The sequence below is a fragment of the Antechinus flavipes genome, chromosome 3 (assembly GCF_016432865.1).
Source record: "Antechinus flavipes isolate AdamAnt ecotype Samford, QLD, Australia chromosome 3, AdamAnt_v2, whole genome shotgun sequence".
In the NCBI taxonomy this organism is placed as follows: domain Eukaryota; kingdom Metazoa; phylum Chordata; class Mammalia; order Dasyuromorphia; family Dasyuridae; genus Antechinus; species Antechinus flavipes.
This window is the reverse complement of record NC_067400.1, coordinates 459420287-459439427: the sequence shown is the minus strand read 5'-3', so window position 1 is coordinate 459439427 and position 19141 is coordinate 459420287. Positions and strand designations below refer to the sequence as shown.

Genomic DNA, 19141 nt, shown 5'->3' with positions numbered 1-19141 from the left:
CTAAATCTTCTTTTGTCCAGATTTAGTAACTCCCATTTTCATTATTCAATTCCCATAAGAAATGGTTTTGAGTCTCCTTAACATCCCGACCACATATTTTGTCAATTTTATCTTATCTTTCCTAAACTGCAACTCTCAGGCTTAATGCAATATTCCAAATAGACTATGTAAAAGAACTATCACCTTTTCATTCTGGATCTATGATTCTATCAAAAATAAAAGAGATCTTTACATATATTGGTAAAAAAATAAAATAATATTGAGGAAAAAAGTGTATATAAGAAACTAACTAAAAAAAAGTCCCCACTCTCCCATAAAAATACAAAAATAAATGAAAGAATAAAAGAGAACTTTACATTTATAGATGGTGATTTATAGCACTATAAACTACATTATCTCCTTAGAACAATGTTTCTTAAATTGGGATCTAAGAAAATCTTTTCTTATTTGTTAATTATATTTTAATATAATTGATTTCCTACATAATCCTATGTAATTTTATGCATTTAAAAACACTTTTCTGAGATGGGTCCATTAGTTTCACAAAACTGCTCAATCCTGTACAATCCTGTAAAGTAAGCAGAGCAGGTACTGTCCTCAACATACAAGTAGGGAAGCAGGGAAACAAAGGCTTGGAAAAAATCATATGCTTAGTGAAGAACACTACCAAGGCTCACATTCCTTTTTCTGATTTCAAACACCAGCAACCTTTTCTGCTATGTCAGGCAGTACTACACATGATCCATTTTATATACTTGGATCAGGATTACTGGTTCTGTAAGGTAAGCAGACAAGCAAAGAAAGGATGGAGGGAGAATACTGGAGAATTGGTGTGAGGTTAAAGTGAGCAAAATATGAAACATAGATAATTGATTTAATAATGACACTGCAACTCAGTTTTCTTTACGAAAACCCAAAATCAAGATGTTAAGTGAGTCACCTCATTAGCTTAAAGGTCAGCGGGAAAAAATCACATTAATGTAAGCCTCTGCACTTCAGTGGGCCTCTCTCCAAGTTGCCAGGCTTGAAAAACTCACAATTTTAGAGCCAACTTGATGATGGATCTCTTAAAAGTTAACAAGGCCAATCTTTCTATTATAATTGTAATAATAATAGCAACAACAATAATACTAAGCATTTATCTAGTGCTCTAAGATTAGAAAAAACATTTTAAAGATATCTCATTTTTACCTCACAAGGAAACTAAGGCAGAGGATAACTTGTCTAGCTCACATAGCTTACAAATGTCTAAGATTGGATTTGAACTCAAATTCCCTCATTTCTAGTTCCACAGTTCTAATCTCTGTGCTACCTAACTACCCCACCAGAATTTACTGGAGGAAACCAGTGTTGGAGAAGGAAAGGAGAGGAGGGAGAAACAAATGAGCGTGTACCTTGTTCTCCAACCTATCATTTTCTGCATCCTTTCCTGCATTCCCTACCCCATTCATTTAATTGACAAAAATTCTATTGGCAGAACAGGAAGAGTAGTAATTTGAAAGGACAAAGTACCAAGAACTGAAGTTAAAGGCAAATTGGTGAAAAATGGGAATTTGGAGCTATTACTGTTTTCTATCAGAGCAATTGCAGTCCTCACCATAAAGATAACATCTCTGTTAATAAGACAGAGTACATTAAGTGGGAGAGCAGAGGACAGTTCTTCAACACTAAATCATGTAGCTACTAGAAAGAAATTATCCAAACAATTTCACTGCCGTTTATTTATTTTCCCAAGGCCTATAATCCCAAGATAGTGTCACTGTTATACATTACCCAGAACCTAACACATTTCAGCTAAGTATGTATGTATATGTATAAACAGAATCATCAAAAGAATCTATAGTAACTTTCCTATATATTTATTCCTATTTCAAACTAGAATGGTCTCTCTTGTTTTGGCCACATTAAAACTACACAAATGGTATACCATTTTGGTTTTGGTTTTGTTTTACAGCAGGTTTTTGAAATTTTAAATATAAATATTGATAACCTGAAATCAAGACTAGAGAAGAAATGGAGTAAGAAACCAGACTATGACAGTTTCTGAAATCCTGGATTCTGATTCAAATTGCAACTAACATAGTCCTGAAACTTGGGCCCTTTCCTTGGAAATGGCAACATTAACAAGTGTACCCTCCCTTGAGGGCTCTTTGATTACTTTGAGTTTCTCAGGTGAAAGGATAGAGACAAGCATAAAGGACATTTTAACAGTTCACCCTGCAAACAATAAATCATATAAAGAAAATCCATAAAAAGAAAAATCAATTTTTGATTCAAGAGTTTATTTTTAAATTTTTTATTGACAAGATATTAATCTAACTATTGAACAACCCTATTTTCATCACCTTTTGATCTTACTCTTCCATTCTTCCCAGCAAGCAGGCTATGTTACTGCCAATGGGAGAATGCCCAGAAGAACACTAATTCCCAGGAAAAGACCCCCCAAAAAAGTTCTATTCCTAAAAGTGCTGAATTCCTATTTTCAAATATATACTGGTTAAAGACATTTCCCTTATTTAATCAAAGAAAGTTAATAGTAAAACTAAAGCCTTCAACTCATTGAAAATGGTTGAGTTTAGAAAAACAGTGCTTTTGTGCCCCATTCACTGAAACTTACCTATTTCGCTGAAGTACCAGCTCACACTTTCATGGGTTTGGTGCCATAGCAATGAACCCACAGAACTCACCAGGGCCATGACCAGTAGGATGCAGAACAAAACCAGAATTTGCACATTGGTCACTTTCTCAACATTGGATCTCTTGAGAGGTGCTTTAGTTGAATTCTGGATAATAGCACAAAAAGTCAATGTTCACGCAGCATATAGAGTGGAAGAGAGGAATAATTCCCTAACAGAGGGCTATCATTGAACTGTAAGCTCCTTGAGGACTGGAATTTCTTTTGCCTCTTTTTGTATTCTCAGCACTTAGCATGGTGACTGGTACATAAATGGTGCTTAATAAATGTTAACGAATTGAACTGGGTATTATGGCATTTTTTGGCTTAGTAATCTGTTCCACTGATCCTCAATCTAATGCTGTCTTCTCTCTAGTAAAACTCACACCTGAAGGTCACTCAGACAGTTCCTGATTGAAATCTAAAAAATATCACGGGCTTCATTTCCCTCTCTACAACAAATACTTCAAGAAAATACTATATATAATTATATTGTTCTACTAGTTCTGGGGGGGGACAATAACTATGTCTCTTGCTTCCTCCCTCCCCATTACCCCTCTAACCTGAACTGCTAATCTAAGTGGAAGAAAAGACATAAATATGACAGTCAACAGATGTGAGGCTGCATATGATTACATGACAAAATGAATGAGACAGTAGGTACTAAGAAGCACAACATGGGTAGGGAGGAAGACGCTCTTATACAAGAGGCAGTGCTTGGGCTGGATCAAAAATGATGAACATAAAACTTAATAACAAAGAGACAACTATAACAGTATGAAGAAAGGATTAGAATTTATTTTAAAAAAGCACAAAAAAGGTTTGTGAACACTGAGATAACAAACTTGTTGAAAAAAGTATTAATGGTCGATTTGTATTAGAAAGTAGACTTTCAAGTAATTTGATGAAGATAGATTTAAGATAGATTAGAAAAGCCCTGAGTGCCAGTTACAAGTTAACACACAGAGAGGAAGACATATCATATATCTTTACATGTGTGTGTGCCTGCGTGTGTGCATGTGTGTGCATGTGTGTGTGTGTCTGTATGTGTGTGTGTGTGTGTGTGCATGCATAATTTTTGTAAGGCTTGATCAAAAGCATTTTGGAGCTTCAAATTCTTACAAAGATGGTTTGAAGTGAGTGGGTGAATATCAATTCTTCCTTTGTTATTATACTCTAATTTGCCTTTGGAAGTGATGGATCTAAAAGCCTTGAAAAAAATAAAAAAGATCAAGTCATCAAAATGAAAATCAGTCAGGATGAGAATGAAGGGAAATTCATGTGCAAAAAGCATGAGATCTGCTTATATCTGCTTATACCCTACAGCCACAAGATATGTATCTGAGTTCTGGTGGAATCATAAATACTGCTCTTTTTACTGTATTTGGTTTTCTCAAATGCCAGGATGACAATATTCTCTGGAATTAAAAGCCCTTACAAGGAACGTACCCTGTAGCCACATTTCCTTTGTCTTTACACTCTTTCCACATTTCACTTCCCTAAAAGTGAAGTCCCTCAAACTCTGGCATTTACTTTATTTTTTTTTTAAAAAGACCCCAGAGACAAGAAAAGGAAATTCATTAGAAGAAGTAGATCTGTGATTAATCCATTCTACCCCCTTCCCATCCCTACCTTATAGTACTGCACATCCACATCTGGTCTCACAGCAGTATCCCTCACACAAGGGTTCCATTTAAAAAAATTGCTGTAAATTTGACAGTTCATGACTGCCTTATCAAAATTTTAATAAACACTCAGTGAATGGATAGGCAGGGAAAATAAATATACTTTGGCAATGAGCTCATTTCCATGATCCCATTAATTTATTGACTTTTGATCTTTTCCAGTGGTTGGACTCTTTCCAGTTAAGAGGGTTATGCAAAGCTATCTTTCACCTGGGCTGCTGGAAAAAATCCACCTAACAATACTGTAATAATTACCCTCCAAAAAACCTCTGACTTTAATAACATCTGCATTTCATGGAAACAAAAACTCTGGGGTATATCAGCAATGTCAAGGAATGAACTTTTAATGTGAAATTCCCATCAGCATTACAGAAACTGCTATAAAGCTCTTTACAGAAAGAGAAAACATTATAGTTTTTAATGTAATTCAGTTCTAATTTTAGGAAAATTTCTTCCAAAGAAAGACGGTCTATATGCACAGAAATTTGCAGAATCTGTATAATTACAAGAATGAAGGTCTCTAGGACATTATAAAGAATTTAGGGGATTGTTTTAAAAAAATAATCTCATTAACTATCTATTGACTGAATTAAAAGAAAGTTCAGTCCAAAGGAAATTCTTGTTTAACATGCCACAAGAGATGTTCTAAGAGGGTAATGAGCCAGCAATATAAAGGCAAAAGGAATATAAAATAAGCACCCCAAAGCAGTCACATTTCCTCTCTGTGGTCAAGAAGCACAAGCACTTATTACAAATATTATTTCACAAACAGGATGGCCTTTAGGTAACATGATGCTTTATCTTTCTTTAGAGCTCTTTTTTAAATCTTTTTTGCCTTTAAGACACAGAAAATTTCTATGTACAGATATTTTGGGACTTTCCATTATTATGGTTTGAAACCATGAAAACTAGAAATAACCTTGCAAAGAGCTATACAAATAGACCTCAAAATAGTACATAACAACAAAGCATATGTCGTTTATTAATGAACTAAACTATGTACAATGGGGCAGAGAACCAGATTAACTCTAGATTAAATGTGAAACACTTAGGTTAGTATATTTTTTATCTGTTGCTATAGAAATATAAAGCTATTACCTGAAAAATTACCTACATATTGCTGTAATCAATAGCTTTTTGGTGTTTTTTTTTAAACAACATCAAACCTTGCCCAATTATTAGAGGGAGAGGAATATGGAGAATATGGCAAATGTTGTTCTGACCTATGCAGTTTTTAGTGGCTAACACAAATTCTCTAAAATCTATGTCAAAAGGGGAGAGGGCCAAATCTGAGCTAGTGAGCCACAATCTGAAGTAAGAGATGATTGATTCTCCTACCTAGGAACAAGCAAAGGTACCCAATATATGCCCACATTCACATACTAGACTGCACCTGTAACTTCAGGGGGATCAACAAAGGATGAATCAGAGTAGAGATGTCAAGTACATAGGCTTTGATAATGCATGTTACCCATAACACTCTTCAAGGTGGCCTGAATCAGATTAAAATACAATTGGGAAAAATTTAACAAAATAAATAAAAACACAATATAACATAGATGATATTAATAAATGATTTTTTAAAGTCAATATGTGGCCTATAGGGAAGCTTATGCATGGTTTCCATTTCTATTTGAGTTTGACACTACTAAACTAGAGCATTATCATAAGAAGGTACTTGCTTAAAACTAGAAATCAATTTTGTTCAGGAGTTAGAAAGTCAAGGAGGTAAGCTGGCACTGGGCTGCAGACTCAAAGAGATCTGTGGCTTTAGGTCACAGAATCCAAAGTTCTTGTGTCATATAAGTAGGAAAAGCAATGCTACTGTCCAAGCCAGCCAGAAAAGGTCAAATCAGAATGATGCTTCAAGGTGACTGACAACAATAATGCAAAAAGAGAATGAGCAACTTTCTGGGAATCAGAATGTAGAGGATGGGGGAAGAACCCAAGGGTAGATGGCCATGAGGGCTCAGGGGGCCCCTTTCATTAATCAATGGATGGAGATTTTCCCAAAGCATAATAGACAAATATATCAGGGTGAGGAATCTGGAAAATGAAAAAGCTTCACAGTGTGGTTGGGAAAAGGAAAAGTCAAAGGATATCAGCAAATATAACAATTAGGAAGAAAGGAGCTGCTTAAATTCTAGACTACCAGGAGCATAGTTAAGGTCAAACACGAAGCAGCATGGGTACCCAAATCTTAGAAAGAAAACTCAATGATTTTGCACTGGCTTTCTCCCCAACCTCAAGCCTGGAATGTACTCCCCACCTCACCACCAAAAGCAGTTCAATTACCACCTCCTACATGAAAGCTTTCCTGATTTTTTCCAATTGCTATTTCACTACCCTCCCAAACTACCTTGTACATATCTACTTTGTATTTATTTTATTCTCTTTATCACTTAAGTTATATATTCTGAAGTGTTCTTGTCTCCCCTGATAGAATCTACATTGCTTGTGATTAGGGTTTCTTTCATTCATTATATTTATTTTCCCAATAAAAAGCACAACACACTAGTAAGCACTGACTTAAAAATCAATCAATTAAAAATCAAAAAATACTTTTTGATTGATTAACTGAAATTAATATAAAGGCAAAGATCAGGTAAAATGTTTAACAAGAAGGAACTAAGATCAGGCTAAATGTTATACCTAGCACAATGGACTAAGATTCTATCCTAAGAACCCTTGTATCACAGAAATAGAACTTATCGGTGTAGGGAGAATAGGTACATGTTTATTCATAATGCCTTGTAGTAAATCTTTCATAACATCTAAGAAATTGGTGGCCTCTTAGTATAGAAAAAAGGGAAGAAAAGGAAAAGGAAAACTACAGCTTTCCTTCACAACATTGCACTGACAGACAACCCAGGAAATCCAAAGAAAATGATGGTGGCCAAATCCCATAAAATAAGATGGAATGCACATCTCAATAGTGAGGAAACCTCACAAGGCTAAGGTGTGCTGGAGGTGCTGGATCCTCTACAGGGAAGGTTAGGATCCTCTAGAGAACAACTAATAGTTCTACGATACACTATGAAAACTCAAAATTGAAAATGTTTAGACTCTAACCTTTAGAGGATTCTATAAATGTAAGCTGTTGCTACTTAGTTTGACAGTGGTTCAGTTTCAATTCAAAATAATAATCAGGTCATAATCATTTGAATATGGAACTTTAAGCCTGGCTGTCCCATCCAAAGTCCATCCAATAAGTCATCAATCAACATCGATCCTAGTGAAGGCAGCGTAAGACCAAGATAATAGTTCATCACCCCTCCATTCATCTGGTTAAGTACTTCAGGATTAACAATGAGCACTCAACAAAAGTTAAGCCCAGATATTCATGACCTGGAAAATACAAAGTGATCCTTCAGGACCTAAGGAAGTGTTGTGACATTGTAAAACAAGTTTTGACTTGAAGTCAAAGGGACTTTCTGGTCCAGACATTTAGTGTTACCTGTGTGACCTTAGACAATCCAGTCAATTTCTTTGGGCCTCAGTTTCCATATATATATAATGTGTAACAACTAGTCAAGGTGATACTCAAAGTCTCTTCTAACTCTCCATCTATCATTCTTTATGTGTAGACAACCTATTTTGATCCTGGTATGTCACATCTCAATTCCATTAAAAGGCTATTGAGCAAAATGTATCTTTATTTTAAAATTGCTATGACTCCCTCAAGTGTTAAAAAATACTGTATCAGAAAGAAAGGCAGTGGTATCTTCAAAGGTATTCCCTTTAACAGGAAGAGTCTCTCTCTAAAGCAAGAGGGCCTTCAAGTACTCTCAAAAGGAACAGCTCTGAAGAACAGCACAAGGCACTGATTCAACAAAAATCTGGAAAGTCCCCTGGTAAAGGTAAACCATAAATGTCTAGACACACTAAAAAAACTAAGGCCAATTTAATTTCGACAAACTAAAGAGTCTGTTGAGGGAAGGCTCCTGATGTTTTCTTTTTGACATATGTAATGAAAGCAGCTCACTAAATAATAATTAAAATGCCCTTCAAAATGTGAATTTGTTCTAAAACTCCAACAAATGGGTGAGAGTGGGAAGAGGTAAGAAATCACTATCCCTGTCCTAAAGTTCACAACATGGAGGACAATTATATTTCATGTAAGATTCTTTAAAAAAGAAAAGAAAAGAAAAGAAAAGAAAAGAAAAGAAAAGAAAAGAAAAGAAAAGAGAAAAGAAAAGAGAAAAGAAAAGAATCAAAGAGAATGAATTTTACCCACCCACAAAAAGAAGGATGGAAAGGTTAACCTGAGGTAGCTAAACAGAGCTGAGTCTCAGGCATTAGCTTGATTCTATATTTGCCTCTTCCACTCATGGATAAACAGAGAGAAAAAGGAAACAGTGACAAAGAATAGTATCATGTTGGCACAGAAAGGCTTTACCTGCATGAGCTTGGTGTCGTGTCCAGTGTATACAACTATGCCAAAGACCCACTGAGTATTTCTAAGCTGGGCACCTCTTAGTAAGATCTGGTCAGGCCCAATTGAAACTGAACTAAAAATAAGAAAAAAATAAAATTTATATTTAATGATATATTGGCAAAGATTTTTCTACCATTTTTATAATATAATGGCATAAGCTTTCTCCTTGAACAAATACACAGCAATATTTTTTCAGTCAAGTTTAACCATTTTGTAGGGAAAAAAAAAAGTACATTTTAAGACGGCCTTTTGCCAAGAATGCTTAATCTTAAGACAGTGTAAAAATAAGATTAATTTTTAAAAATCATCAACTTTTACTAGAGCGATGATGAATTCCTATGAATCTATAAGACTGGGAAGGAAGATGCTTCTTTAGTACCTGGGCTGGGATCCATATTAAAAGTGTCATTAGTGAAGTCAATAAATAAGGCCTTTACTCTTTATTTAATAATCACTTTGCATTTCAGAAAATGTATAATAACATTGCAAGGCTGACCCTGGAGCCACATGACAACTCCATTCCTGATTTATCTATTTAAAAGAACTATAGTGTAAAGCTAGTTAGGGCATGCAAGAGAAGACAATTTCAGCCACTCAAGTTAACATCGGTGTTCCTTCTCCTGACTGGCTCCTTTCCAGCCCTTGCCCATCTGAACAATCTAAAAGGTGATCCCATAGAAAGCATAAGCAGCAGGAACATGAACAGGCAAGGCAGAAAAGAGAAACAAGAGCACCAGACACCAAACACCATCCTGAAACAAATGATGGAAATGCCACCAAAACACAAAAATGAAAACACAATGCAGACAAGGGGTACTAAATGGAAATTTAAAAATGTTTTCCATTCCTACATCTAAAATTTTACTGTCAACAAATCACTGCTTTGAAAAAGAAATTCCGTCAATACCAAGTAGCCATTTCACTAACCACTTCATCTGTTCCTATATGCCTTCAAAACTTTAATTTTCCAAGAGTACCAAGAAATGTTTAAAATCATTTCTCTGCCCCAGTTATTTTCTTTACTAAGATTCCTATGATCAGTGGTTCCTAATTAATTTCTCCCATTATACAACATATCCACATTAACTGTTCCATTACTCCCTTGATATTAAAACTAGCATTTTACTTAATTTTCAAAGATTTATTTATCTTGGTCATCTAAAAACTCCCCATATTCATCTTCATCTCATCTTTTCACTTGTCATCATCCCACAATGCAATGTGCCAAGTTTCACCCTTTCTACCTTTATACCATCCCTACTATTATTTTTAAAGTAATCATTCTGTTTTACATATATATGTGTGTGTGTGTGTGTGTGTGTGTGTGTGTGTGTGTGTGTATGCCCTTCACTTAATATGGCCCCATCTTGACATAAGTTCTTATCCCCTAACACCTGGTACTCCAAAAGCCTTCTGCTCTGTCTCCCTGTACCAAATTTCTCACTGCTTCAGGCCATGCCCTATTCAGTTTTCAAGGTTTCTTCTGTAACTTTTAAAGCAAAGGTTTGATACATCGCTTCCCTCACCCCCTCTATTTAGCAAACAGTAGTGACTCCCCACAAGAGATAAGGTATAAAATTCTGTTGAGCTTTTGGAGCCATTCCCAACCTGGCCCTTTCCAGTCTCCTTAGGCTGGGCACCCTCTACACGTTCTCTAGTTTGATCCACTGGTCTACTCACTGCTCTCACACAGTCACCTCCCTTTGCTGATGCCTTGCTTTCCCCAGCTTCCCCCCATCTGGAATGCTTTCCTTCTTCTCCAGTTCCTGGTTGCCATGGCTTTCGTAAAGACTCAGTTAAATAAAATGGTTCCCAGGATCCTCCTCTCAAGGTTCCTACCTTGTCTATAAGATTACTTTCCACTGATACTGCACATATCTTCAATGTGCAATTTTTTTTGCATGTTATCGCCCCCATTTGAATGTAAGCTCCTAGAGGAAAGAGACTTTTGTGTTTTGTTTTGTTTTTTTTGGCCTGTCCTTGTATAACCAGTGCTTATCACTAGGCCTGAAAAATAGTAGGCATTTAATAAATGCTTGTTGACCAACTAAGCAAAATGTTTTTCCTGACCCTACTATTTTGAGGAGGAAGGGTATAAGTTATTTTATGAAAACCGGACAGAATTTTAAGCCCACACATAAAAACATTAGCATATTCCCTGTCAAGAATTTCCTCTAAATACATGTATTAAAAGTGACAGTAATTCTGTCCTATTTAGAATCATACTATACAAGTAATTTCTCAATTAACATCATGTTGAATAATTACTATATTTTAAAGGGTTTTTTGATGAGGTTTGTAGGTAAAAATCATCTGTAACCACTACACTAACCAAAACATTTTTTGCCACCTCCTCTAGAGATTCAGATTACTATCATGCATCAAGGGAAAAGCTGTCTAGGAAGAAAAGTGATACCTGTTACCGTCTAAATACAAGTTTCCAGAGAAGTCATAAAGATGGCGGTTGGGACCTTCACATTCTATTCTTCCAGATACTTTTATCAACTGCTCCCTTGAATTTAGGTTAGCTGTCTGAGCCAAACTCTGGAAATCAGAACCAAAAATCAGAGATAGCTCAATAGTCAATGAATCTAGCAAAGCAGAATATCTCTACTTCTAAAAAGTTCAACAAACAAAAGCATAAATGTATGATTTTAGCACCTTTTTATATATATATAGATAAATATACATATATGTACATGCATATTTTTGTTACCAAATATGTAAAATTTGTTATTTTTTACTCTAATTTGCATATCTCATTTTTAAAAATGAAAATTACAGAAATTAAAAATTTCAGCTGCAATCTTTTTTCCTGTTCTTTGCATGGTTAAGAGTGTGACTAAGAATACCTTTGGAAAAAAGCTAGAGAAAAGCCCTTTCTATTTCATAATACCAATCCTTACTTTAGAAGCACAACAGAGAAGATGAGGCCTCCTAAGGTCATCATCTCCATCTTTTGGATCTACTCACTGATCTTCCATATTTCCATAGCTTCCAGACAAGGATCCAGGAAATCACTCATGTATATGTATTGCATTATCCTATGTATATGTATTATCCTTGGTTTAAAAAAAAAAAAAAACAACAGAGAGAATTGCTGGCTTACACTTAATAGGACAATTACTTATCTTTTCCCCTTTAGCAATGGGTGAATGTCTCACCCCCACCACTCACTCACCTAATTACCTACATTATCTAAAGTATATATTTTTCCAAAGTGTCTTAGTAGGATCAGTCTGGAAGAGTTTCTCAGTTTTCAAAGGTAAGTGGTTCATCTGCAGATTGACCTGAACATTGGACTCAAAAGAGAATGCTAAAACTAAAAAGGCAACTTTTACCTGCCGAATTTTGAGATTAGTTTCTCCATCCAGACTAGATGTTTCAACATAGCACATTGCCTGAGGTTCACTAAAAAAGCAAAGAAAATCAAAATTAAATAAATTTCTTCATATAATCTACATACACATCCAAGAATAAGTACTAGCACATCTATATGGAAGTATCCATGTGTAAATTTTCTTCACCCTCAAAATTTACCAACATTCAAGAGTTACAATTATATTATGAAATATTTCCTGCCAAATAATTTTAATTTGCAAAATGATAAATGTAGCAAGAAAAAAAAAGTTCAATGTCCATTCCCCTCCCTTACAATCTTCTCTCTGTAGTTCCCAGAATTCTGGAGCAAGTGGACCTAATATCTGGAGAGAGCCTAGTACCAGACTATCCCAAGACTATTTAGGAGCAGCTAGGTAACTCAGTGGATAGAAATTCAGATAGAATTCAAATCTAGCCTCAGACATTTGGTAACTGTGTGACCTTGATCAAGTCATTTCACCATTGCCTGCCTCAGTTTCCTCATCTGGAAAATGGGGATAATTATAGCACCTAACTTCTCTAGAACATATTAAGTACTATATAAATGCTAGCTATTATTATTATTATTTCCACACCAATTCCAAGATTAAATCAAGCATGGAAATAGTTCAAGATGAATTTAGAGTGGAATGTGAACTACTTATCTCATCAGTCTTGCCCCTATAAAACAACTTCTTCTTCTATAAATCCCCCTATCTTAGCAAGCAACCCACAAAAATATTTTATATGTATATTTAATTTTAAGAAACTCAAAACAAAGTCTTTTTTTCTAACAATTTATCTCTCAGAGTAGTGAGTCTCTACTTCGTAGCTTTACAGGCAAAGAGCCAAAAAGCTACTCAAAATAAGGACATCCCATCAACCCATACAATACTATTAACATTTTTCTATGAGGATACTTCTTTCCCCATTTCATTCTATAAGATCTTAAAATCCTACTTTCCCCCTTGATTCCTCCTAAGACACTACAGCATAAAAACACTAAGTAATTTGTATTCAAGAAAGAATTAGACTTACGGTCTACATTACTAGGGGCATTTGTGAATGCCAGTCTATGCTACTATAGAGATCTTTTCTACAGAGACAATGGGAGAGCAATGCTGATGTTGTGGGTTCTTTTTTGAATAATCCATCTCCAGGAAAGAATTAATTTTGGGGGAGAGGTAAGGAAGACTTAATCCTAAGAAATAAACTAAAAAAACCCCAAGGAAACCAAGTGGTCATGATTCACAATCTGGAAAGAAAGACCAGACGAAAATCATAGATTTCCTATCACTGAATAAGAGTCTTGTCTTTCCCCATTTTTAAAAGCTCATTCTTGATGCTTTCTTATTCCAAAATCCTCTCAAGAGAATACAAATACCATTCTTTTCATCCTTCACAACCCAGTCATGTTTACTTTAAAAGAAAAAGTTCTTCCTAAGTTCCTCTTTTTTATTTGTTAAAGACCGTTTTACAAAATTAAGATTTTCTTTTCTATAGCTAGAAACTATATAATTTGTTTTCTGAAGTCACTAAACTCAGTTATAAACCTCAATCTTTTACTCTGATAAAGTCACTTGAGAAATCACTTACAGGATGCAAGCCCTAGCTCCCAAAGATTTCAAAGAGAGCCAGAAAAAAGGTACTTAATATGGGCACTTGTTAGACCTAGTATTTAAGAGCTCTCCATGTTCAGATAACAAGAAAATGTTCTAGAACTTAAGTCATTCAACACAGTAATAACCATTCTGCAATGGTACTGCATAAGCCCAAATCTCCATTACTGTACTATCTATTAGTGCCAATTTTACTTTCACAAAGTGTTTTTATTTCTATTCCCTAATTTTGTTCTAAAAACCAGTTGTGAATTATATATAAGGCCAATTTTGTTGTTATTTAGGAGATGAGAAAACTGAGGTACAAAAAGATGAAAGTGTTCTAATTAAAACCACATTTCTTAAGGTCTCAGACATCCTTTCCAATAAGAGTAATGGCTCTTGATCTTTCTTTGCTATATCTCTGAGTTGGACAGAATAAAAGATTTTCTACCTAAAAGGGAATATGGATAGTATCTACTATTATCCTATGTAAGCATTCTTATATGAATTTTTTTTAACAAAATACAAAAATAGCTCTCCTAACCATTAGGCTATACTCAGAAAAGTTCCTAGGCCATATGTCCCAAGAATTCTCTTATATTTTCCCCAAACTAGGAAGTTGATACTTCAAAATTATCACCAGTAAGAGATGCCCTTACCCTCACCCTGTCATATTGCTTCTATAATTGGTTGGGAAAGGGATTTAATCTTGAAACTATTCTAGAGTCATCCCCATTCCAAGAGGCTGAGGGACACATTTTTCTTGATCCTTCTATAGATTGTTGGAAGATCTTAAATTGGGTCAACATAATTTGACAAATACTTATTGATTACTGACTCATAGGCAATGAACAGTTGCTGAATCTTCCTCAATAAGAAGGGTAGACCCTAAGACAAAGCAAAGATGTTTTAAGAGGGTAAAAAGCATTTTTAAGAGGGTAAATGATGCATTTCTCCTGATTAATGATGGAATTCTATCTCCATATAGCTAAGTCTAACTCCCAGACAGGACTCAGGATGAAACTAACTTGGATTAGAGCATTTAACCATATGATTCTACTCATTGGACCCAGTGGTTAGGTCTTAGTTGTCTGGGTGAGTTTTGAGCACTCTGAATGATTATTTTTCCTAAAAACATATTTAAATCTTATCTTATAGATAGATAATCTCTTGCTTAAGTCAAGGTTGACTAGAAGTTACAGAAAAACAAAGGGGTGAATAGCCAAAACTGCAGGTAAAGACTTGGGCCTGGAAAGAGATATGAGGCAGCATACAGAATTTTTGGCACCTCCAATTATCTGAAAACATAGGGAGAGATCCTTTTGCCTGGAAGAGAATGAAATCAAAATCCCCCAAATGCAATAAAGTTAGCTCAATTCCCACGGATAGGAAAAGACCTACACCCTGACAATCAGTAATGCTTTATCACTAATTGCTGTATAACCTTAAGCAAGTCAATTTCACCTCTTTCCATGACTCAGTTTCTTCATTTATAAAAACAAAAATGTTCACTTGCATTTTATCCAAAATACTTTCATACACAGTTAAAGTGTACTGTGCAAATTAAGGTAATAAGATGACCCAACAGAGAAGAACAAAAACAGATGGTAGAGCTATGAGACTTGAGTATAAAGGGAGTGAAAGAAGAGTCACAATATGAGGACAGAAGAAAGTACTAGATTACATTATAAAATTACATTTAACTTTCAAGTTCTGAAATTTTAATTCAGCATAAAAATGTCACTTCATACTGACCTGGAAGAGATAAGGATTAAGTCTGCTGGAAGATATTGCTCATTGGTGACTTTCACAACATCTCCAACAGCTACCTGTTTAAGGAAGAGCAGGGATGTGAAGCACGAACAAAGAAAAAAAAAAAAAGGTCAATTATATCAATTGATGACACAAGGTTACCTCTAAAAAGCTTTTGAAGAGATGCCAAAGATAAGACTTTTAGATTAGAAGCATTTCAATGTTTCTAAGCAGGTCCTTTCTCCGGCAAAAGTAAGCTTTAATGGATGCTCAGCCAAATCAAGGCAAATACTACTTACAGTCATTTTGTAAAAACAAGTTAGAAAGGCATTACAATATGATAGGGCAACCAGCTGCACAGAGAAAACTATAAATGGGAACCTGCCCAAGTGATGCCACAGTAAAGCTCTATTAGACTATATTAATAATCCCACAAAATGATAGCCAACTTTGACTACATTTGTACATTGCCAAAAAACAAATCTGTTACAACTGAGTAACCAAAAGCTCTGTTCTATATAACATCATGTTCTTCTTAGAATGTTTCAGTCTTCCACATGAGACTTTTTTTTTAAATGTGAGAGAAGAGGTAGACATTCCCTAAAATTCCAAATTATTCTTATTAGAGATACAAATTGAGGAGGAAGGAATGAATATTTTTTAATATTTTGTATATACTACAACTTGATGAGAAAATGTAGCTGTTATAAAATTCGTGTAAGAAATATGTTTAGAAGGTATATTTACTTAAAAGCTATGCAATTACTTTAACTATCCTTGATAATTTTTTTTCCTTTTGAAAAAAAGCTAAACATCACACTTCACATTTTTTGGTAGAGAGAAAAAGATTTACAGATGATGCAAATTCTACAGGCGGACAAACAGGTCACAAAGTAGATTCTAGATACTGTATTGTTCATCCTTAGTAATAATTACAACAGGGGCAGCTAGGTGACATAATGGATAGAGCACCAGCCTTGAAGCCACGAGGACCTGAGTTCAAATATAGTCTCAGACACATAACACTTCCTAGCTGTGTGATCTTTGGCAAGTCACTTAACCCCAATTTCCTCAGTAAAATAAATAAATAAATAAATAAATAAATAAATAAATAAATAAATAGATAGATAGATAGATAGATAGATAAATAAATAAATAAATAAATAAATAAAATTATAATTATAACAACTCCCAAAACAACGTTGTTGTGAACCTTCAATCTAGTTGCCAAGAGACTCTCTAGATCTCTTTAAAAAATGGATAGCAATTTTTTCAAACTTAGTCCTACCTTGAGTCAGAAAGCAGATAACTATCAACCTCAATTCTATGATTTCTCATGTCTAGTGTTTACATTACCCCCAAAAAGGTGAGATTTGAAAAGTCGTTTAGAAATAAAAGAATTAAGAGAACTTTGTACACATTTGGAAAAGTTAAAATTCATTTTCTGTGAGTTTATTTCCTGAGAGATAATGGGGGAGGACAAAGAATCATTTTACTTGCCATCCAATTATAAAGTCGTTTACTTATCTCAGAGATCATCACAAAAATTAAGTACACAAGTAAGTTCTTAAAACTGCTGTCCCCTGACTTGCATTCAACTACATAGTATACTACATTACTTCATATATTTTAGAATATTCTAGAAAGCAGAAAAACATTCAATATACTTATTTCTTCCCATTTTCATGAGCATGTCAAAACTTAAGTACAACTAATAATCAAATATTATCCATATTTAAGACAATAAACTTGTTTTGCAACAAACAATTCTCACCAAAAAAAGAACACTACCCAAACAACAATTGCTAAATTATCTTTAAATTCATGTTTACCTCTTTCCAAATGATGTTCTGCCACATTCCATTTCTTAACACTGAAAAAGAAAATAGTTCTGTATTACTTTTCCATAACATGGATGACACATGCCAAATAACTAAAGAATATTTCTATAAAAACTAACTAAATTCATGATTAGTTAATTATCTTTGGACATTTTAATTCTTTCTGTATCATAGCATAGATCAAATAATGTGTGTGTGTGTGTGTGTGTGTGTGTATCAGATTATATATGAATCAAGATAAGAACAAAATATCCAAACTTAAAAAAAAGGTAATAGTCCTCCTACAGAGGGGATGAAAAACCTATAATCTTCACTTTTAGCCTTAAAAAGAAGAAAAAAAAAAGCCTAGTCAGGAAAACATATAAGGTGGAAAACCAGTCTAAAATCCTATAAGAAACACATTTTAAACTATAGGATAGGTGAGGACATTTTTGTTAAGACAAAAAAGAGATATAAGGCTTCTGGTATTTTTGCTTTTCAAAAACTATTTCCTGAAAATTGTACTCTTCCCCTTTTCTTCAATATTGCATTATTCTAAGTAGAATAAATCAAATACTAGAAAAATAGAATAATTAATATAATTGTGTTTTTATTTTCTTTTTGTGTTTAGTTGTTTCACTTGTGTTCAACTCTTCATGACCCCATTTGGGGTTTTCTTGGCAAAGATACTGGAATGGTTTGCCATTTCCTTCTTCAGCTCATTTTACAGATGAGGAAACTCAGATAAACAGGGTCAAGCAACTTGTCAAGTCACATAGATAGTCTGAGGCCAGATTTGAATTCAGCAAGATGAGTCTTCCTGAATCAAGACCTAGCACTCTATCCACTGTATTACCTGACTATGTTTTGTTTTTAATTATATTCCGTTATTTTATCAAACACATGGTAGGAGTTTTTCCTACTAAAAAATACCAAAATATTTAGATATTAATTCATTGCTTAAATCCTTCGGGTAATTTAGTATATAAGCATTCCTACTGTGAATTTTGAAACAGAAAAGTAACCTTACCTACTGTTTTCTTTCGATTAACTGTATTGTCAGCTTTATGACGTTTCTATTGTAGAATAAACCAAAGAAAAACATTTAAAAATTTTGAATTTTAAAATATATATGTTAAAGAAATTATATCACCATTGATATGTTAATATTAAAGAAATTATTGTTAAATATTAAATAAAACATTAAATTCAAGAATTCCATATCAATAATCTATCTAATAAACATGATAAACTATAATAATACAAAATACAAAAGAACAAAAAGCTCAGTTTTATAATTAAGAAAGGAACTTAATTCAAGCATTCCCTGTTATATTATGGTTTTCAATATTCCACCCCCTGTGTCTTTTTTCAATATCTTAATATAATATATAAGTAATTCTGGGCTCTTGCACTGTACTCCAGCAGAGTTCTACTTCTGGAATATTTTAACAAATTGAAAAAGCTTAGAATGTAGGCCCAAGAGGGATCTGTATCTGTCAAAGGCCAGCTTTGCTTAAGTTCTAAGAAGCTCATCAGAGGGTTTACAAGACCTTAGATTTAAAGTTACAGTGGATTTTAGAGGTCATTTAGTCCAATTCACTCCCTTCCCTCCACATCACAGATGAGGAAACTGAGACTCAGAGACATTAAAATGATTTGCTGTGGACAGAGGTAATAAATATCAGAGTCAGGATTCAAATTTAGATCGTCAAACCCCAAATCCAGCACATTATTCTCTTTTTACTGAAAGATTAGACCTATTTGCTACCAAGTGATTATTTTTTACCCACATGATCTCATTAAACTAT

At 34.3% G+C, this 19141-nt stretch overlaps 1 protein-coding gene across 4 annotated transcripts in view; it reads right to left on the bottom strand.

The window, feature by feature from the left end:
• The window catches only part of ATP8A2 (ATPase phospholipid transporting 8A2), a 769397-nt gene that overhangs the window by 554237 nt on the left and 196019 nt on the right, over window positions 1–19141 (bottom strand). For all 4 annotated transcript variants that reach the window (XM_051986556.1, XM_051986559.1, XM_051986558.1 and 1 more), the window contains exons 5-11: window positions 18361–18406; window positions 17343–17383; window positions 15514–15587; window positions 12139–12208; window positions 11214–11341; window positions 8759–8870; window positions 2618–2783 (exon numbers count right to left, since the gene is read on the bottom strand). In XM_051986556.1, the coding sequence (XP_051842516.1) occupies window positions 2618–2783; window positions 8759–8870; window positions 11214–11341; window positions 12139–12208; window positions 15514–15587; window positions 17343–17383; window positions 18361–18406 (637 nt within the window). The remainder of the gene's footprint in view (window positions 1–2617; window positions 2784–8758; window positions 8871–11213; window positions 11342–12138; window positions 12209–15513; window positions 15588–17342; window positions 17384–18360; window positions 18407–19141) is intronic.